Below are 22612 nucleotides of genomic sequence, written 5' to 3'. Positions count from 1 at the left end.
TCACCCCCTACATTTTCCAAAACAGGACACTTGTTTGAAATGGGAATAGCCACAGAAGACTCCTACGTTACCTGCCTCTCTCTCCTACCTCTCCTGGAGATAACCCATAAGACATAGGAGTAGAAATTAGACCATTCAACCCATTAAGTCTGCTCTGCCATCCAATCTTGGCTGATAAGTTTCTCAACCCAATTCTCTCGCTTTCTCCACATAACCCTTGATAGTCAAGAACCTATCTATCTCAGTTGTAAATATACTCAATGACCTGGCCTCCTTCTGTGACAATGAATTCCATAGATTCACCACTCTCTGGCTGAAGAGGTTTCTCCTTATCTCTGTTCTAAAAAGTCTTCCCTTTACTCTAAGGGTGTGCCCTTGGGTCCAAGTCTCTCCTACCAATGGAAACATCTTCCCAACATCTATTGTGTCCAGGCCATTCAGTATTCTGACTGTTTCAACTAGATTCCCCCTCATCCTCCTAAACTCTATCGAGTATAGACCCAGAGTCCTCAAATGTTAAGCTTTTCATTCTTGGGTCCATTCTTGTGAACCTCCTCTGAAAACACTCGAGGGCCAGTACATCCTTCCTGAGATATGGGGTCAGAAGTACATCCTTGCTTTTATATTCAAGTCCTCTCAAAATAAATGTCATCATTGCATTTGCTTTCCTAACTACTGACTCAACCTGCAAGTTTATCATGAGAGAATGCTGGACAAGAACTCAAGTCTCTTCGCACTTAAGATTTCTGAATTTTCTCCCCATTTAGAAAATAGTCCATGTCTTTATCCTTCCTACCAAAGTGTACGACCTCACACTTGCGCACATTGTACTCCATCTGCCACTTCTTTGCTCACTCTCCTAACCTGTCTAAATCCTTCTGCAGTCTCCCTGTCTCCTGAGTGCTACCTGTCCCTCTACCTATCTTTGTATCACCTGCAAACGTAGCCAGAATGTCCTCGGTTCCTTCATCTAGATCACTAATGCATAAAGTAAAACATTTGGTCCCAACACTGAGCTTTGCGGTACACCACTTGTCACTGGCTGCCACCCTATATTACTCAGTAGCCTCCTGAGCAGGATTTTATAAAAGGCCTTCTTGAAGTCCAGGTAGATAACGTCCATTGGCTCTCCTTAGCCTAACCTGCTCATTACTTCCTCAAAAGAATTCTATCAGATGTGTCAGGCTTGACCTCCCCTGGATGAAATCATACTGATCTTGTCCTATTTTACCATACATTTCCACGTATTCAGAAATCTCATCCTTCACAATACATTCCAGGATCTTACCTATGACCGAGGTTAGGCTAATTGGTCTATAACCTTCCATCTTTTGCCATACACCCTTTTTAAACAGGGGTGTCACGTTAACGATTTTCCAGTCCTCTGGGACCTTCCCTGATTCTAGTGATTTCAGTTACTTGACTGAATTGGTGATTTTTCTCCCTTCCTATAACTGCTATCCATCACATCCCCTAGCTCCTGTAAATTCCACATGGTCTCTAACAGCCGCTCTAACCGATCCATGCAATCTGATAGGATTCACAACTGAACATATTTACTGCAGACATAATCATCAGTATCATGGGGGGGGCAATAAATGCTGGCCCAGCCAGCAATATCCATATCCCATAAATGGGGGGAAAAAAAGGACACTGTTTAAGATGTTAATTTGGTACAAAATCAGAGAAGAAGAAAATTAAGACAGCGACATTTTCAGTAACCTTTCAAAATCTTGCATGCATCTATTAAGTCATAAAACAAAATTATCAATTTTCTTGATATAGAAAGATTATTTTATTTTTATTAAGCATGAAATATAATCAATTTCAAACTTCACGCTGAAAATTACCAAGATATTCTAACTTAGCAAACATTAATAAGTTACTGCCTGCTCACTCCATCTGAATGTCCTACTTCTCACCCAAACTCTTCTGCTTGCTTCTTCGCTTGCCTCAACACTTCCTCTCAAACCATCCTTGCTGCCATCTGTATCCTCCACCTGCCAACCTGAATTCACCTGCTAGCCACCTTGCGTCCAAATCATTCATTTACTATGGCAGGAGAGTTGATTAGAGAAACAAGGACTTAACAAAGCTGCTGAGCTGGAGTGAATTGGTGAGGGGAAGGGATGGTGAGCAAGACAGAAGTGGTGAAGGATAGAGGCATCAAGTAAGGTGGTGGTGTCTGGGGGAATGTGACAAAGGAGAGAGGTATCAGATGGAAAGGAAGTGGTAATATTGGGGGGAGGAAAACAAGAGACAGAGGTGATGAATGGGAAACAGCAAGGGAAAAGGTACCACGTGAGAGAGAGAGAGATAGCAAGGGAGAGAGGCTACTAGGGTTAGAGGCAATGCATGGTAAGAAAGCAGATAGGGATACACAGCAAGGGCAGAGAGGGGGGAAAAGTACTGAGCAAAAGAGTAGCTTTGAGTGAGAAAGTTAAATGGCAAAGCAAGAGAGACAGTGACAAGAGGGCTCAGAATAAAAGTGGTGAGCAGCTGACGCAGGGACCTGTGCCATGGAAGCGGCATTAATGATCAAGTGCACAGCACTTGATGAACACCTGATGGCGTGTGGCCAAGTAGCTTTGAGGGGACTTAAATTCAGGGGAAGGTTCAAGTCCCACCTGCTCCAGAGGTGTGAAATTAACATCTTTCAACAGGTTGATTAGAAATTACTAAAATTAATCTTGTAATGGACCTTGATGAAATGCAGGATTGTATAGACTCCTGATTGTACATAGAAGGTACATCTGTCTTAAAAGGAGTTCCACAAAGGTTCATCAGACTGATTCCTGGAATTATCCTATAAGGAGATTGAGGAGACTAGACCTATGATCCCAAAGTTTAGTAAATGAGAGGAGATCACACTGAAATGTAGAAATTTCTCGAAAGGGTTTTGAAATATAATATTGAAAAATGTGTAGTTGCTCATTTTGGAAGGAACAGCAAATGAATAGATTATTATTTAAACAAAGAAAAACTATAGACAGCTGCATACAAAAGCACTTGGGAGAACTTGGGGCAGAAAACACAGAAAGCTAATATAGATGCAACAACTAATAGGAAGGATAATGGAACATCGACCCTCATTTTAAGTATCATTTTGGTTCCCATATGTAAGGAAAGATACAACTTCAACACAGGCAGTTCAGAGAAGGTTCATTAGGATGATCTTTAGTATGGAAGGATTGTCTAAAGAGCAAAGGTTAAGCAGGTTGGGACTCTACTCACTATAGTAAAGAAGAATAAAAGACAATCTCATTAAAAAATTTAGGATTATTAAAGGGCTTGACAAGGTAAATGCTGAGAGGATGCCTTCCCTCATGGTAGAGTCTAGGACCAGAGGGCATCATCTTGGAACAAAGGGAAATCAATTTAAGACTGAGATGAGAAGGAATTTCTTCTCTCAGAGGGTTGAGAGCCTTTCGAACTCCTTGCCCACCAGAAGCTCTGGGGCAGAGTCAGTGTATATATTTAAGGCTGAGGTAAGTTTTTTATCAATAGGGGAATCATGGATTATGGACAAAATGCAGAAAAGTGGACGTGGGAAATGTTGGATCAGTCATGATCTTGTTGAGCAGGCTCAAGGGGCTGAATGACCTACTTCTGTTCCTATTTCTTATGGCTTGATAAGGTAGATGCTGGGAAGAGATTTGAGCTCACTGTGGAGTCTACTATTTAGTGCTGTGATGAGATATTCACTCACAGCTCAAGGTTTGGGAGAAGATTTGTAGCTCGGGTGCCCGTTGTTGTGGTTCTGTTCGCCGAGCTGGGCATTTGTGTTGCAGATGTTTCGTCCCCTGTCTTGGTGACATCCTCAGTGCTTGGGAGCCTCCTGTGAAGCGCTTCTGTAATGTTTCCTCCGGCATTTATATTGATTTGTTTCTGCCGCTTCAGGTTGTCAGTTCCAGCTGTCCGCTGCAGTGGCCGGTATATTGAGTCCAGGTTGATGTGTTTATTGATTGAATCTGTGGATGAGTGCCATGCCACTAGGAATTCCCTGGCTGTTCTCTGTTTGGCTTGTCCTATAATAGTAGTGTTGTCCCAGTCAAACTTTTTGAACAGTGTCTTGATGCAACTTCTTTTGTGTGTGTTGGGGTGGGTGCTTTCGTAGTTTAGGAAAGCCACACACACAGACCAAGTCCTAAACTATGAAAGCAACCACTCCAACACACAAAAGAAGTTGCATCAAGACACTGTTCAAAAGGGCCACAACACACTGCAGTACACCAGAACTGCAAAAAGAGGAAGAAGAACACCTATACAATGTATTAGCTAAAAACGGACACCCCCGCAATTTCATCAACAGATGCCTAAGGGAAAGACAACAGAATGAGGACATGCCACAACCCAAAGGACTAGCCACACTACCATACATCAAAAACATTTCTGAACTCTCAGCCAGACTACTGCGACCACTAGGACTCATAACAGCACACAAACCAACAGCCACTCCCAGACAACAACTCACCAGGACAAAGGATCCGATACCCAGCATGAGCAAAACCAACGTAGTGTACAAAATCCCATGCAAGGACTGCACAAAACACTACATAGGACAAACAGGAAGACAGCTAACAATCCGCATCCATGAACACCAACTAGCCACGAAACGACAGGACCAGCTCTCCTTAATAGCCACATTCTCAGATGACAAGCAACATGAGTTCGACTGGGACAACATTACTATTATAAGACAAGCCAAACAGAGAACAGCCAGGGAATTCCAGTGGCATGGCACTCATCCACAGATTCAATCAATAAGCACATCGACCTGGACCCAATATACCGGCCACTGCAGCGGACAGCTGGAACTGACAACCGGAAGCGGCAGATACAAATCACTATAAATGCCGGAGGAAACATCACAGAAGCGCTTCACAGGAGGCTCCCAAGCACTGAGGATGTCACCTAGACAGGGGACGAAATGTCTGCAACACAAATGCCCAGCTCGGCAAACAGAACCACAACAATTCACTCAAAGCATTGTGCATCTTTAGAGTTCAGTATTCCAGTGGAATTGCAGATATTCAGTTGTGAGTATATTGAAGGCAGAGATGGATATATGTTTGGATACCAAGGAAATCAAGGGACAGTAAAATTGCAGTCAGTCACCTCTGATCTTACTGAATGGTGAACAAGCTGAAAGGGCCAAATTGCCTACTTATGTGCATATTCATTGTGTTATGAGAATGGAAACAGATTTTTGAAATTACAAAGTATCTTCAGATTGATCTATTGCTAATGATTTGAAGTGCCATTGTTACATCACATACACAAGTACAAAAATATTTAGAATTGGGTCAGTCTAATTAACATTTTTTCAATACACGTTCTAAATTATTACAAAAACAAAAGACTCAGATCTTTGGACTCATTAAGATGTTAAGAAAGGTCTACGCTTTTGAAGGAGTTGCCAAGCCTTTTGGACCTAAAAATATACAAAGAAAACAAATGGTAAGATCAATGTTCAAACGGATTTTGTTTCTTCCCTATCTACCTCAACTTCTCTATCACTACTTTAGGGAATAGGCTGTCAACCAACGTTCTCTCTAAGCTGCACAGCTACTGGGAAGTTCTGCACACGTCAACCACTTTGCTTTGGTTCTCAGAGTCATACAGCACGGAAACAGATCTTCCGGACCAAACAGTTCATGCTGAACATAATCCCAAACTAAACTAGTCTCATCTGCCTATTCCTAGTCAAATCCCTCCAAACCTTTCCTATTCATGTACTTATCCAAATGTCTTTTAAAAATTGTAATTGTATCCACACTCACCACTTCCTGAGGAAGTAAAAAAAATTGCCCTTCATTCTTTCTTAAATCTCTCTCCTCTCACTTTACAATGTGCCCCCAGTCTTGAAACTCCCCCATCCTAAGGAAAAGACATCTACCATTAACTCCATCTATACCCCTCATTATTTTATTAACTTCTAAAAACGTATGGTCTGTGCAGCAACAAAAACTAAAGGGAACTTTGCTATCAACCAATATTCATTGCAACTCCACTGATTTGCACAGCTATTTTGATTACAACTATTCCCATCCTACTTCCTGAATGGAGTCTAATACATTTTCCCAGTTTCTCAATCTCTGTTGCATCAGTTCTGATATTACCACATGGTATGTCATTTTTTTCAAAAGGCTTTTCTTTATTCTTGACCAAGGATTCTCTCTCCAGTGACACTGCCCTTGAATGTACCAGAGATCATTTTCAGCATTTCTTACCTTTCTCCTCCATTCAATAACCATAAAAGGATTTTCCTTGTCCTTGGGTTCCACCCTGCCAGCCTCCCCTAACAGCTGATCATTTATTGCCATTTTAGCCAACTGCTGTTGACTGGCACCAAGCATATTTTCTCTCCTTTTAGCATTCCAAAAGGATTGCTCCCCCATTACACACTGACTGACTCTTCAATTACTCCCTCCCTGTCCACAGTACCTTCCTGTGCAAGTGCAGAAAATGTCATACTTGGTTTTTAAACCTCTCCCTTTCCACTGTCCAAGATTCTAAACACTCCTTTATTGTGAAGGACACCTGTACATTTTTGAATTTGACATACTCTGGTTATTGTCAAAAAGTGTGGTGCTGGAAAAGCACAGTCATTCAGGCTGCATCTGAGGAGCAGGAGAGTTGACATTTCGAGCATAAGCTCCTGATGAAGAGCTCATGCTTGAAACGTTGACTCTCCTGCTCCTCAGGTACTGTCTGATCGGCTGTGCTTTTCTAGCACCACACTTTTCGACTCTGATCTCCAGCATCTGCAGTCCTCACTTTCTCCTGTGCTCTATTTACTACTCACTACATGGGCTACTCTAAGCAAAAAGTACCAAGCACAGAATGGATGACTGTTTTGTGAAACATCTCCTCAATCCGCAAGTGTGCCTTTGTTTCTAGTTCTTTCTTATTTCAATTCTCTACCTCTTGCCACCTCTCTGACACTATTCTAATGAAGTGGAAGTTCAAAGAACTCAGTCTAATCTATTGATTAAGCATTTTATAACATTTATAATTCAACACAGAGTTCAACCATTTCAGATTGTATTCACCCTATCCACCTTTTATTCTTTCCTCTCGACCTCCGTATTGACTGAAAAGTTCCTAACATTTTCTAGTCCTGATAAAAAGCAATTGATCTGAAACATTGACTCTGCTTCTCTCCCCACAGGTGCTATTTTATTATTTGCTCAGTATTACTTGTTTGCAGGTCATTATTATAACATATTTAGTTGAAAAAATTTGGCAAACAAACATGTTATTGGACAAAAATATTTTTAAAAATTCACTCGTGATATGTGGATGTTGGCTGGCCAGAATTTATTACCCATCCTTACTTGCCCTGAGAAGGTGGTGAGCTGATTTCTAGAACCGCTGTAGTTCACGTACTGTAGATAGACCAACAATGCTGTTAGGAAGGGAATTCCAGGATTTTGACCCAGTGACAATGGAAGAACAGTGATATATTTCCAAGTCAGAATGGTGGTGGCTTGGAGTGGAACCTGCAGGTGGTGGTGTTCATATATATCTGATGTTCTTCTAGATAGTAGATTAGATTAGATTAGATTACAGTGTGGAAACAGGCCCTTCGGCCCAACAAGTCCACACCGACCCACCGAAGCGCAACCCACCCAGATCCATTCCCCCACATTTACCCCTTCACCTAACACTACGGGCAATTTAGCATGGCCAATTCACCTAACCTGCACATTTTTGGATTGTGGGAGGAAACCAGAGCACCCGGAGGAAATCCACGCAGACATGGGGAGAATGTGCAAACTCCACACAGAGTCGCCTGAGGCGGGAATTGAACCCGGGTCTCTGGCGCTGTGAGGCTGCAGTGCTAACCACTGTGCCACCATGCCGTCCATTGTAGTGACCATGGCTTTGGAAGGTGGTATTTAAGGATCCTTGCTGAATTTCTGCAGTGTATCTTGTGGATGATACGTGCTGTTGCTGCTGAGTGTTCGAGCTAGTGTTTGTGGATATGGTGCCAACCAAGTGGATTGTAGAACTGCTTCAAATCTGGTTCAGAGAAGGAACACTGGACCTGAAACATTAACTCTAATTTCTCTCCACAGGTGCCACCAGACCTGGTAAGTTTTTCCAGTAATTTCTGATTTTGTTTCTGGTTTGCCTTGGATGGCATCAAGCTTCTTGAATGTTGTTGGAGCTGCATTTATCCAGGAGTATTGCATCACACTCCTGACTTATGCCTTGTAGATGATGGACATGGTTTGGGGAGTCAGGAGATGAGTTACTCAGTGCAGTATTTTTAGCCCCTTGTAACCACTATTTATGTGGTTAGTCCGCTTCAGTTACAGATCAAAGTAGCCCCCCAGACGTTGATAATGGGAAATGCAGTTGTATAATGCTTCTGAATGTCAGGAGGATTTGATCAGATTATGTCTTTCAGGAAACTCTTACTCTACCACAATAGCTGAACGTACAGCATTATTCTTAAGCCCATCAATTAGCATTTTGGTAGTAAGAACAAGGAGAGATAATATAAGCAAATATAATTCTGCGGGGTGTGCAGAAGTCCTGTTTGCTTTAGGAGCCCTTGTAAAACTGCAGTGCATGGGAATCATGGGAAAATTCATTGCTGGTTGAAATCATACTTAGCATAGCACAAAAGATTGATGTGGTTGTTGGAGGTCAGTCATCGCAATTCCAGAAGTTCCTCAGGGTAGTGTCCTGGGCCTAACCACCTTCAGCTGCTTCATCAATGACCTTCTCGCTACTGTGAGGTCAGAAGTGAGATCTTTGTTGAAGACTGCAGGATGTTTAGCACCAGTTGTGACTTCTCATATACTGAAGCAGACAGTGTCCATCAACAACAAAATCTGGACAATATTTACACTTGGGCTAATGAACAGCAGTAACATTTGCATCACGCAAATGCTGAGCAATATCTAACAAAAGGAAGGCAGAGGCTCGGAATTCCGTGCCAAGTAATTCACCTCTGAACTCCCGAAAGCCTGTTCACCATCTATAAGGCACTGGTTAGGTGTGGAATGAAATACCATCCACCTGTCTGGATGAGTGTAACTCCAGTAAAACTCAAAAAATTCAAAACTATCCAGGAAGAGGAACCCACTTGATTAAAAACCCATCCACTCTATTCATCATTATTGCACAGTGGCAGCAGTTTGTACCAATTACAAAATTCACTGCAGTAACTCATCAAGGCTCCTCCAACAGCAGCTTCTAAACCTGCAAGGGCAGCAGTCTCATTCGAACACCAACACTTGCAAGATCCCCTCCAAGACACACAATCCTGCGTGAAAGTATATCAACATTCCTTCACTACAGCTGGGTTAAAATCCAAGAACTCCTTTCGATCAATGCTGTAAAGGTTCCTAAACCCCAAGGCTGCAACGGTTCAAGAAGGTAGTTCACCACCACCACCACCTCCAGCAAGGAGCAGAGACTTATTAGTAATGCCATTGGATTAGTAATCCACAACTGAAGGTTAAATTGTTCTGGTGATGTGGGTTTGAAACCAACTGTGGTAGATGGTGAAATTTGAATTTGATGAAAAAAACTGTAATTAAAAATGAGCTTTTAATGGCAACCAGGTAATCACTGCTAATTGTTGTAAAGACCATTTGCTTCGTTGATGCCCTTTAGGATAGGAAATCTGCTATTCTTACCTCGTCTGACCTACATATGACTCCAGACAACAGCAAAGTGGTTGATTCTTAATTTCCCTTTGGATAATTATTAGGGATGGGCCATAAATGCTGACCTAATTAGTGATTCTCACTTGCTATTAATGAATTAAAAGTAATCCTGAGTCAAGAGCTCTCAGAGTTGAGCTGCTGTCTTCATATTTCAGATTTCCACATATTCTGAGTCACAATTGTTGTGCCAGCTCCTGTTCAGTATTTACAAAAAGATGATTAAAACAATGATACAAAGTGGATAGCTGTCAAATATTAACTAATCCAACCTGTTTTTCTGTAATGTCAGGCTCCCATAGTGTACACAGGACTACATTGGCATATCGTAACCGTTGAGCATCTGACCACTGGCTTGCAAGTCGCTTTTTTGCCTCGTTTTCACTCAGCTTATCTCTTGATACTATCCTTTTGAGCGCCTAGCATATCGGAAAAGAGGATTTCATTTTTAGGATTACCATAATCACAGCTCTGGACAACAAAGAATACATTTAGCAAGTGCAGCTCAAAGAGCGTTAGGTTGCATCTTTTCTCAACAACTAGAGTCATAATTAACACAGCCTGAAAAGCTCCTCTATAGTCTTAAAACAATATATCATTCTCATAGTTTCCACTATTCCAAAGTTTATAAGGAGCAATGTTACTCAAGTTGCATAATACTAACAAGAGACATCATGATCCATACCAATAATATTACACCACTTATTTCTTAGTTTTTTTTCTGACTGGTAAAAAGCATTTGATTATTGCTTCATGAGAACAAAACTGCTGCAGAAACTTGATGAAGTTCCAAAGGAAAGTCATTTTAGACTTGAAATGTTAACTCTGCTTCTATCTCCACGAATGCTGCTAGACCTAAATTTCTCCATCACTTTGCAACTGAGATGTTGCTTTCAAGAAGTCGAATGTTTTGCTCTCTTGCAGTTAGTCACTCAGCACAGAAACAGACCCTTCAGCCCAACTGAACATCCCAATCTGACCTAGTTTCATTTGCCAGCATTTGGCCCATTTCTTTCTAAACTCTTTCTATTCATATACCCATCCAGATGCCTTTTAAATGTTATAATTGTACCCACCACCACCACTTCCTCTGGCAGCATGTTCCATGTATGCATCACCCTCTGCAATAAAAAGTTACCCCTCAGATCCTTTTTAAACCTTTCCCATCTCACCATAAACCTATATTTATCAGGACAGAACTGCAAAAACACCAAATGTCAAGCAGAGCAATACTTTATACTCTCTCAGTAGCTCACCGTTCAGCTTTCACCCTAAATCTGGCATAAACAGAAACCAGCAAAAATCAGACAAATCAAGAAGACTACATTGCTAACAAATTACAAAGACCTTCAAATTAAGTCTGTGTACACTTAATAAAGTTATTGAACTTATCCAGTGTAAAACAGTAGGAATATTAAACTATGTTAAACACTTGAGTTATCAGTTATCTTGAGAAATGCTTTATATTCACTAATAGATGTACTCAGATGTACAGAACCCACCTCCTCCTCAGGCATTAGAAGCAGCCAAACCTCATGAACCATATCAATCCATCCAGCTTCCAGCAAGACTGCGGCATCCACCACACAGATAGCTTTACCTGAAAAGAAAGACAAAGTAACATTAAGAAATTCAGACTTAGATGGTGCACAAATCAACCTAGTTCAATCCCCATTGGTGCAATTTTGCAGGAGTTCATGAGGGTAGTATCCTAGACCAAATCACCATCAGCTCGTTGATCAATGATCTTCCCTCCATCATAAGATCAGAACTGGGGATATTCGCCAATAATTACACAATGTTCAGCATCATTCAGTACTTCTCAGATAGTGAAGCTGTCCATGTTAAAATGCAAAAAGACTGGGACAATATCCAGGCTTGGGTTGAAAAGTGTTAAGTCACATTTTAGCCACAAAAATGCCAGGCAATGACCATCTCCAATAACAGATAATCTAACTATTGTCCCTTGATATTCAATGGTATTACCATGACTGAATCTCCCACTTTCAATATCCTGGGGTTACTATTGACCAGACACTGAATTGGACCTGCCAATGAATGTGTGGCTACAGAAGTAGGTCAGAAGCTAGGAGCTTTGCAGCGAGTAATTCACCTTCAGACTCCTCAAAGCCTGTCCACTATCTACAAGGTATAAGTCAGGAGTGTGATGGCATTTTCCTCACTTGCCTGGATGGATGCAACTCCAACAATACTCAAGAAGCCTGACACCATCCAGGACAAAGCAGCCTGCTTTATTGGGCCACATTCACAAACATAGACTTCTTGCACCACTGATGCTCAGTAGTAGCAATGTATACCATCTAAAAGATGCAATGCAGAAATTCACCAAAGCTTGTTAGACAGCACCTTCTAAACCCATGACCACCACCATCTAAAAGGATAAGTGCAACAAATATATGGGAACACTAGCCCTGTAAGTTCCCTCCAAACCATTCACCATCTTGACTTGTAAATATTCCTTCAGTCTTGTTGGGTCAAAATTGCAGAATACTCTCCCTGATGCCATTGTGGGTGTACCTATAGCATAGGGACTGCAGATTCAAGAAGGCAACTCACAATCAAATTCTCAAAGGCAGCTAGGGCTGGGCGATAATTGCTGGCTCAGCCAATGATGCCCATGTTCCATGAGTGAACAAAAGAAACACAAAATAAAGGGATAGACAATGTTTTAACAAAGTCTGGATTAGAGTGGTGCTGGATAAGCACAGCAGGTCAGGCAGCATCCAAGAAGCAGGAAAATCGACGTTTTGGGCAAAAGCCCTTCATCAGGAATTGATGCCCTGGGGTTGAAGTGTTCTGAGGCAGAAGATGAGGCATTCTTACTCCATGCGTCAGGTGGTGAGGGAGCGGCGGTGGAGGAGGCTCAGGACTTGCATGTCCTCGGCAGAGTGGGAGGGGGAGTTGAAATGTTGGGCCACAGGGCGGTGGGGTTGATTGGTGCGGGTGACATGGAGATGTTCCCTAAAGCGCTCTGCGAGGAGGCATCCAGTCTCCCCAGTGTAGAGGAGACCGCATCGGGAGCAACGGATGTGCAGGTAAAACTTTGATGGATGTGGAAGGCTCCTTTGAGGCCTTGGATGGAGGTGAGGGAGGAGTTGTGGTCGCAGGATTTGCAATTCCTGCGGTGGCAGGGGAAGGTGCCAGGACTGGAGGGTGGGTTTTTAGGGAGGGTGGACCTGAGCAGGTGGTCACTGAGGGAACGGTCTTTGTGGAAAGCGGAAAGGGGTGAGGAGGGAAATATATCTCTGGTGGTGGTGTCCGTTTGGAAGTGGCGGAATTATTGGCAGATGATGCGGTTTATGCGAAGGTTGGTAGGGTGGAGCACCAGGGGGTGTTCTGTCGTTGTTATGGTTGGAGGGGTAGGGTTTGAGGGCGGAGGTGCGGGATGTGGACGAGGGCATCTTTAACCACATGGGAAGGGAAATTGAGGTCTCTAAAGAAGGAGGCCATCTGGTGTGTTCTGTGGTGGAACTGGTCCTCCTGGGAGCAGATATGGTGGAGGCGGAGGAATTGGGAATACGGGATGGCGTTTTTGCAGGAACTAGGGTGGGAAGAGGTGTAATCCAGGTAGCTGTGGGAGTCGGTGGGTTTGTAAAAAATGTCAGTGTCAAGTTGGTCATCATTAATGGAAATGGAGAGGTCCAGGAAGGGTAGGGAGGTGTCAGAGATGGTCCAGGTGAATTTAAGATCGGGGTGGAATGTATTGAAGTTGATGAATTGCTCAACCTCCTCGCGGGAGCATGAGGTGGCGCCGATACAGTCATCAATGTAGCGAAGGAAGAGGTGGGGAGTGGTGCCAGTGTAACTACGGAGGATGGACTGTTCTATATAGCCAACAAAGAGACAGGCATAACTGGGGCCCATACGGGTGCCCATGACTATCCCTTTGGTCTGGACGAAGTGGGAGAAATTGTTAAGGGTGAGGACCAGTAATGTTTTAACAAATCACTTGCAATCAATTTAGCGTCTATTTAGTGACAATAATTATATTTATATCAAAAACAATTGAGGAATAAAATTGATACTATCTAAAGATGAACATTTGATTAGGGATGTTATTCAGTTATAGACTTTGATCTTAAAATATGCTTCATTGAAAGATCACCAGAATTTGTTTATTTGAAAAGAACTGTTCTTGTGTTGATCTGTAGCTTCTATTCTGACTGCTGGTCAAGTTAGGATATTACCACATATCACCATCTTAAATTTCCCTTTTCACTGCTCCTTGTTGCTGAAACCTAAAATTGCCAAATCTCAATACTTACCATTGAAGTGGGAGATGGTACGAGGCAGGGTGACACTAGGCACATGGACACACAAGATGGCCACTGAGCCATCAGTTGGCCGCCGAACCACAATATGGAGAGAGACAGCAGAGGAAATACAGACACTGCCTGAAACCACCAGAATGTCAGCACAAAGCACTCACAACCTAGTTGTCATGATTTGGAGATGCTAGTATTGGACTGGGGTATACAAAGTTAAAAATCACACATCATCAGGTTATAGTCCAACAGGTTTAATTGGAAGCACTAGCTTTCGGAGCGCCGCTCCTTCATCACAACCACCTGTTTAGGTGCAACTGTACAACCTAGTTGATTAGTTTAATGCGGGTGGGGGAGAGAATGAGTAACATGCACTGCCCGCCAAAGTGTCTGGATCCAGCCAACACATTTGACAGAAATGCTAACAGCTTGAGACGGACTCAATACAAAGTGCTAATAGACAGGGCTGCAGTAATCATCCTTCTCAGGAAGAGAGATTAGTGCCCATTACTACAGCAATGGACTTCCACGCAGACATTGAAATTGACAATGTCTGCATTTGAAACTAACAACAACCGCGCTGAAATTAATAAAGGCTGTGCTGGAACTGACAATGACTGTATTGAAACTATCAACGATTCTACAATGATTGCCATAAACAAAGCATATTACAAAGACAGTAATCTCATCACTGACCTATTGTATCACAAAATGTATAAGAGTATCTTGACATGTGCTCTGGATCAAGAGAAGAATTGCAGCTGACCACTGTGCTGTTGGTGTCTTTGTCTCCCCAGAGCTCTGGTATTTCATTGCACAATAAACTCTGTCATTGAACCCCGATTCTGACTCCGAGACTGGTGATTCTTCCCATAACAATTGGTTCTGCGAGCAGGATTCTTATTATTGGTGCCCTGGCTGAAGGCCATGATCAGGGGACCAGGGTAACCTAAGGGGCAACTTTTTCACACAGAGGGTGGTACGTGTATGAAATTAGATGCCAGAGGAAGTGGTGGAGGCTGGTACAATTGCAACATTTAAAAGACATTTGGATGGGTATATGAATAGGAAGGGTTCGGAGGGATATGGGCCAGGTGCTGGCAGGTGGGACTAGATTTGGTTGGGATATCTGGTCAGCGTGGACAGGTTGGACTGAAGAGTCTGTTTCCATGCTGTACATCTCTATGACTCTATGACAATTTGTACCTACAAACAGAAAGAGTCAGACCGGGCCAAGGACATGGTTTAAAGGTATACTGATTGTATTGTCTGATTTACGGAGTTAAAAATATTTAAGTGCACTTCTGTGGAGAATAAGCATTTAACTGTACTAACTGTTGTTAAGAACCTGCTGCTTGTACTGAAACAGCCGGAGGACAATGTCATACCTGTCTCAAAAGCTCTGCCCTAAACCGGTTGTTAAGAGGGGTAGCCCCCCTGCCTCTTGAAGGTTAGGATTTGAAATGGGAATTGAGGCACCGAGGGCACTAGGAGTTGTGGTCAGGTAACATTGGACTGTGTAGGGGCAAACAACGCAGACTCCAGTTGGAGTTTAAGTTAAAAGTTGGGTGCTGTTTGTATTTGTAAGTTCCAATGTGGTGAGGACCAAGAGCCAAACCTCAGTGGAGCGCACGTTACCAAGGTGGGAAGCGTGCACATTGTGAGTAACTGTAATACCTGTCGGTCCATGGTAGAATGATAGAGCTTGAACAGTGGCGGTGTCCGCGAGGGTAAAGAGTCCCACCGGTAGAGAGCACACCAGGCTAGAGGGTGGTTTCTGGGCCTATTGGGAGGTGTTGGATCAGTAGATGTGGCCGGGAGGGTAGAAAAGTCCCAACGGTAGACAGCACACCTTGCTAGGAGGCTGCTATGGCTGTACGGACGATGCTGGGACAGTATTATTGGCCAGGGGATAGAAAAGTCCCCACTGATTAGGAACACTTTACTGTTGGTGGTATCCAGATGTACACAATCTGCTAAATGGCAGATCAAAGTTTTAAAGGGGGCACTGCAGGGTTCCCTTATTGAGAAATACAAGGATTGACAGAGCAAATGAAAAAATGTGGCTGGGACCCATTCCAGACATTAGCATAACAGAGTGGATAGATAAGCAAAAATGGAATAAAACTAAATTGATAGGGGTTATGTTAGTATACCAATTAGCCAGCCTAATTGAACAAGTGAGTGCCTCCACGAGTAGACCAGGAACAAGTTAAAGAGTTGGAGAACAGGATAAAAGGATCGAGAATTCACATTAGAAAGAACACGCCCTCCTATGAAACTGTCCAGCAGGGACCAACTGCTCCCTCTGTTGGACAAACCATGTAAAAGTATAACTTTGCACCCGTTACAGAGAAGGGACAGAATCACAAACCAAAGCAAAGTATAAACCATTCACCCAGGGGAGTGGCAACAGATTATGGCCTCCCTGAGCAAATCACAGCTCTGGAGCGCAAATACAGTATCCAGCTCTGGAAAGAACTGGATATTGTATGGTAGGGCACTAACTACATCTGAAGGACATACACCAGCTGGTCCGGGCAACTTGCCCAGCAGACAAGTGGAGGCAGGTAGCTGGCAGACCCAATGCCACAGCAGTCAGAGACTTTACGGGACGACGGTGGACACATGCCATCGCCCTCACAGCTGAGATAGATGCCCAGCAGGCCCCATTCACCGACTTTAAAGAAAAAATCCAGAGGGGGCTAGGAAATGCTCCCATGGATTGGAGCAAGATCATGACCACCCTAAGCAACCCAAAGGAGAAGGAGCCCCTGAATATGAGGAATGATTATTTAGAGTCTATCAGGAATGCTCAGGTCAAGCAAACCCAGATCAGGGGGACCGGGCATTCATCCAAGCTCTTAAAGGTGGGATCTCCAGCGCCCACCAAGCCACCCTGAAAATGGGAGTAATAATGACCCAGGATTATGACACCCTAGTTGAATGGGCTAGTGGGGTGCAGGATGCAGAAGCTCCTGCAATAAAGGCTTGACCTGACAAACAGCCTACCAGAATGGAGGCGAGAATAGAATGTAACAATCCTGCCACAACTGTGGCTGGCAGGGACACTTTACTAGGAGAGTGTAGGGTTCCATGAGCTGGGGATATTCCAGGGAACAATGTAAAATACTGCAGCCAATGCACAAGAAGCAGTATTCTGGGAAAAGCATGGAGCACCCCAAACACCATCTGGAACACCGCGGAACTGTGGGAGTCCAGAGATCAGCAAAGCTGACAACCAGCTGCTCCCATTCATGAGGGCAACTGTGGGGATATAGATGGGGATAAGGATAGGAGGCAAGTAAAAGATACTCCCCAGACTCAGCCGAGGAGACCCTCTTTGTGGATGAGTCACGAAAATATGTAGCAGGGTCGCCCCAAATAGGATGGGCTATGATAAATGATAGGTTAGAAACAGTTATGTCCGGAAGGATTGATGGAAGTCAGTCCACACAGGTAGCTGAATTGGTAGCACTCACCAAAGCACTGGAACTAGCAAAAGGAAAAACCGTGAATATATATACCGACAGTCAATATACCTTTGGTGTAGTCCATGACTACATCGTGGCAGGGGGTAGAATAGAGTTCACCATTGTGGGGGGATCCCCTGTCAGACATCAATTAAGAATTCAGGCACTATTGCTTGCTAGTGAACAGCCAAAAGAGGCTGCAGTAATATAAATAAAAGCCCAAAGGGAGCCAGCAAAAGAGAGCCCAAATTGGCTAAAATTCATAGGAAACCAGGCAGCAGACCGAGCAGCTCAGAAAGCCCTAGAGCAAGAAGCCATTAACGAGCCTGCAATAGCCACTATTGAACTAGCGAAAGACGCTATCCAAATTCAGCAGGTACAGGACGTCATCCCGCAGGTAGAGAGAGAGCAATGGGAACTGCAGGGGGCATTCAAAGGGGAGGATGGTATCTGGAGGTGAGCAGACAAGGTGGTAGCACCAGCGTGAATACAGAACACTTTGCTCGAACTGCACCATGGGCTCTCCCATACAGGTAGAGAGGCTTCTTTGCAAGCCTAGGGAGAGAGTGGTGGTGGAAGGGAATGGGAAGAGACATGATCAAGTACTGCCGCAGATGCACAATATAACCCAGGGAGACCCATAAAAGTAAAGAGTGGATACCAGCCCAGACCGAGGGGATCCTGGGAACATCTTCAGGTGGATTTTACAGGGCCACTACCACCCTCCCATGGGAAAACATACTGCCTGGTCATCATAGACCAATTTACGCAGTGGGTAGAAGCACTCCCTACAAAATCTGCACTGCAACCACTGTAGCCAGAATATTAGTGGAGGAGGTATCCCTAGGTGTGGGTGGGGGTGGGGTACCTCCTCCAGATTGAATCCAACCAAGGGACACATTTTACAGGCAAGGTCATGAAGACTGTCTGCCAATTACTCAGCATTAGACAATAATTTCACATCCCCTAATCCCCAATCACCTCCAGAACTTAGGGATGGTAGAGAGAATGAATAGAACGCTCAAAAATACTTTAGCTAAGGCTATACAAACCTCAGGCAGAACATGGGCTGAAGTGCTGCCAGCCATACTAATGAAATTAAGAGCCATCTCGAATCAGGCAACTGGGCTAACACCATATGAATTAATGACCAGGTAAGCAATGCACTTGCCAGAGACAATAATCACAGGTAGCAACGATGTGGGACCACTAAAAGACAAAATTCAGTGATATGTGATAGAATTGAAAGGGAAGCAGAAATCTGTAATTGTTAAACAAAACAAAAAGGACAAGGCAGGGGAACTTGAAATCTTCCCTGAGGTCCCAGCAACAGGAAGCTGCTTCCTAGTGCGAGCATTGCCTGACAAACCAGGCTTTGCCCCAAAATGGTATGGGCCATACGAAGTGGTAATAAGCGGAGACACCTGTGCCTGTATAGATATTAAAAGAAAAGGCACATGAAAGCACTGGACCCAACTAAGATCATTTAAAGACTCCTGTGACCAAACTAATGTCATTGACCATTCCCCAGGTGCAAACAGGAACAGTGGACAAGACGGTCATCCCGGGGGGAGTACTGAAAACACAACAGAACAAACCATAACGAAGCACGACTGCACCTCCTGACACAAGCAAAGACTTTGACTTAAACACAGTGAAATACATACAGATATATACATTTTGCAGTCAAAATAAAGTTGTGTCACAACTGTCGGGAGCATGTCATGATTTGAGGATAACCTCTTCTATAAAACCCACCTAAGCTTGCATGGGAACCAAAGTGTCTGCTACCCACTGGCGCGATCAGTGGAATCTCCGGTGTGGACCCCTCGTGACCTCTATACAGTGGACATCTCGGAAGCGCCGTGTAAAGGGCAGATCCGAAAATACTCCAGGGTAGATGTATGCAGTTGAACAGGACAACCGGCCCATGGGCTGAGCCCCCAGCCTAGGGAAGGGAAGACCCACTTAAAACATGGTAATTACCCACTCTGTTTCACAGGACAAGGATGAGGATGAGTTTATGCCCTGATTCCCAAAAATGCCTCATGTGTCCAGTGCACTCATCAGCGATGTACAGTCACCATGGGACAGTTTACTTGCACCTGCAGCGAGCAGGCATGCTTGAATGTGACCATGGGCAGACAATTCATCAGTCAGCCACTTGACACATAAGTTGGCTGCCAGACCACAATATGGAGAGAGACAGCAGAGCAAATACACACACTGTCTGGGGCCACAACAATGAACTCACAACTTACTTGATTACTTTAAGGTGGGTGAGGGAGAAAATACACACGAGTAACGTACTGTGCCCACCGAAATGTCTGGGTCCAGCCAACACATTTGACAGAAATGTTAACAACTTGATTCGGACTCAATACAAAAGTGGTAATAGCCAGGACTGCAGTAATCATCCTTCTTAGGAAGAGCGATTAGTGCCCATTACTACAGCAATGGACTTCCACGCAGACATTGAAACTGACAATGTCTGCACATGAAACTAACAACGACTGCGCTGAAATTAACAAAGGCTGCGCTGGAACTGACAATGACTGTATCCAAACTATCAATGATTCTGCAATGATTGCCATAATCAAATCATGTTACAAAGAAAATAATCTCATCACTGACCTATTGTATCACAAAATGTATAAGAGTATCTTGACATGTGCTCTGGGTCGAGAGAAGAATTGCAGCTGACCACTGTGCTGTTGGTATCTCTCTCTCCCTGGAGCTTCAGTATTTCATTGTACAATAAACTTTGTCATTGAACCCTGACCCTGACTCCGGCCTGATGATTTTTCCCCATAACATCATCAATCCACCTCTTGCAGGCCAGCAAACAATTTGACATAAATACAGCATTATTAAGGTAACACGTTTATAGTAGTTAATATTTGAATAATTAATTAAATAGAGTTTTCAGAAGCTGTCAGCAGTTCTATGATTAGTTTGTGCAAAAGGGCATTAAGTGGGGTAATGTAGTTGCCAGAATTGACATTTTGAAAACACACCCAACTTTCTGACACTGAACCACAGCACACCTTGCCTGATTTCCAGGCACAAGGTTTCAGTTGGTGTCTGACCCACATCATATGTGCATCTTTTATAGAGTCAGAGATGTACAGCACTGAAACAGACCCTTCGGTCCAACTTCTATGTCAATGCAAAACTGCCATCAAGCACTGTGCACAGAAAGAAAATCTCATCCCTGAATATCCAGCAAAACTGAAAAAAGGTTTACAGGAAGGATGATCAATCAGCCATCCTTCGTGGGGGAGTAGAAAGTCACGACTTGGATCTCACTGAATACTTAAATTACAAATTGGTTTCCAGAGGTAAATTCCTACCACAAAAGACTTCTTGAAGAGTGAGAAGTTCAAGTTAAAATTTAAACAACTTGACAGATCTTGGGTTGCGGTCATTTTCATAAAAAATAATGTTCATTTGGCAGTGAAATGTTGGATCCTTGGCACTTACCTTCTACACCAGCATCATCAATTTTCTGCTTCACAAGAATGGCAGTTTCTGGCCAGACAATATCTGTTAGACGTTTGAGCATTGCCTTAAACATAAAATATATACTATGAAAGCATATTCTTGGTACTCAAAATTTCTCTTATTTGGTAATAATAAAAATTCTGTGTTTCAAGTAATTAAAAGATCATCACCATCAATAGTACAGAATGTGATGGATGGGATGTTAACAGTATCAATAGGCAGCACTAACAAACATTAAATGATCACTGATGCTCAGTTTGAGTTCTGTCAGGAACAGTTTTGTCATTTCAGTCTTGGTCTGTACTAGACAAAAAGAGTTGCACTCAAGAGGTCAAATGGTGCCTCCATGTGAAGGACAAAGCAAGTCATCAAGGAGTCTTAACAAAACTGAAGTCAATGGGAATCAAGGGAAAAATTCTCTGTAAAAGGGAAGACAGATTGTTGGTGGTCAATCATCTCAGCCACAGACATTACTACAGGAATTTCAAAATGTAGTGTTCTACTTCAACCATCTCCTGCTACTTCAGCAATGACCTTTTCTCTATCACAAAGACAGAATAAGGGTTAGTTCACTGACAATACCATATACAACTGCTCAGAAACACAGTCTTTGTCTATATGCAGCAAGACCTAGACAATATTCAGCCTTGTTACATGGCAAGTTTAATTCACACTATACAAAATGTCAGGTAATGACCATCTCCAATAAGTCAGAACCTAATGATATCCCCTTGAGATGCATTATCAGCACTGAAGCCCCACCGTTGACATCTTGGGGTTACCACTGACCAGAAACCTCACCATAAACTGCCAGTCACATAAGTACTCTTGCAATAAAGGCAAGTCAGAAGCTGGGAATTCCAGTAGTTGGCAGAAAAATTAAAGGGGAAATGACCAAAAATATTTGCACTCAAAGGGTGGTTATGGTCTGGAACTCATTGCTTGAAAGGATTGTCGAGGCAGAAAACCTCAACTCATTTAAAAGGTGTCTGGATGTATACTTTGGAAATCATGACGATAAGAAAATTAGCATTAAGGCACTTTACCTGAATGCCCGTAGTATTCGTAACAAAGTAGATGAATTAACGGTACAAATCATTGTGAATGATTATGTTGTGGTAGGCATCAGAGATGTGGCTGCAGGAGGTTCGGGACTGGCAAGGGTTTACAACTTATCGAAAAGACAGGGAGGTGGGTGGGGGGGCAGGGTTGCCTTGTTAGTTAAGAATGAAATTAAATCTATGGTGCTGAAATTAAATCTATGGTGGAGTCTGTGTAGGCGGAGTTGAAGAACCACAAAGGCAAAAAACCATAATGGGATTTATGTACAGACCTCCCAGGTGTGGCCAGGAGTGGGGCGCAAGATGTACCAGGAAATAGGTATGGCATGTCAGAAAGGCAAGGTTACAGTGATCATGGGGAACTTCAATATGCAAATGGACTGGGTGAATAATGTTGCCGGTGGATCCAAAGAAAGGGAATTCATGGAATGCTTACAGAATAGCTTTTTGGAACAGCTTGTGATGGAGCCCACAAGGGAGCAGGCTATTCTGGACTTGGGTACTATGTAATGAACCAGACTTTATAAAAGATCTTAAAGTAAGGGAACACTTAGAAGGCAGCGATCATAATATGGTAGAGTTCAGTCTACAGTTTGAAAGAG

At 43.2% G+C, this 22612-nt stretch overlaps 1 protein-coding gene across 5 annotated transcripts in view; it reads right to left on the bottom strand.

The window, feature by feature from the left end:
• Positions 1-4917: 4917 nt before the first annotated feature.
• Positions 4918-22612, bottom strand: part of coasy (CoA synthase) — a 126489-nt gene continuing 108794 nt past the window's right edge. For 4 of the 5 annotated variants that reach the window (XM_043721572.1, XM_043721569.1, XM_043721570.1 and 1 more), the window contains exons 7-10: positions 20929-21013; positions 11189-11286; positions 9959-10105; positions 4918-5434 (exon numbers count right to left, since the gene is read on the bottom strand). In XM_043721572.1, the coding sequence (XP_043577507.1) occupies positions 5381-5434; positions 9959-10105; positions 11189-11286; positions 20929-21013 (384 nt within the window). In that variant the 3' untranslated portion in view covers positions 4918-5380. The remainder of the gene's footprint in view (positions 5435-9958; positions 10106-11188; positions 11287-20928; positions 21014-22612) is intronic. The other variant, XM_043721573.1, reaches the window with a different exon arrangement.

This window comes from Chiloscyllium plagiosum, chromosome 31, assembly GCF_004010195.1.
Source record: "Chiloscyllium plagiosum isolate BGI_BamShark_2017 chromosome 31, ASM401019v2, whole genome shotgun sequence".
NCBI lineage: Eukaryota > Metazoa > Chordata > Chondrichthyes > Orectolobiformes > Hemiscylliidae > Chiloscyllium > Chiloscyllium plagiosum.
The sequence above is the reverse complement of the archived record's forward strand: the minus strand, read 5'-3'. Positions and strand labels throughout refer to the sequence as shown.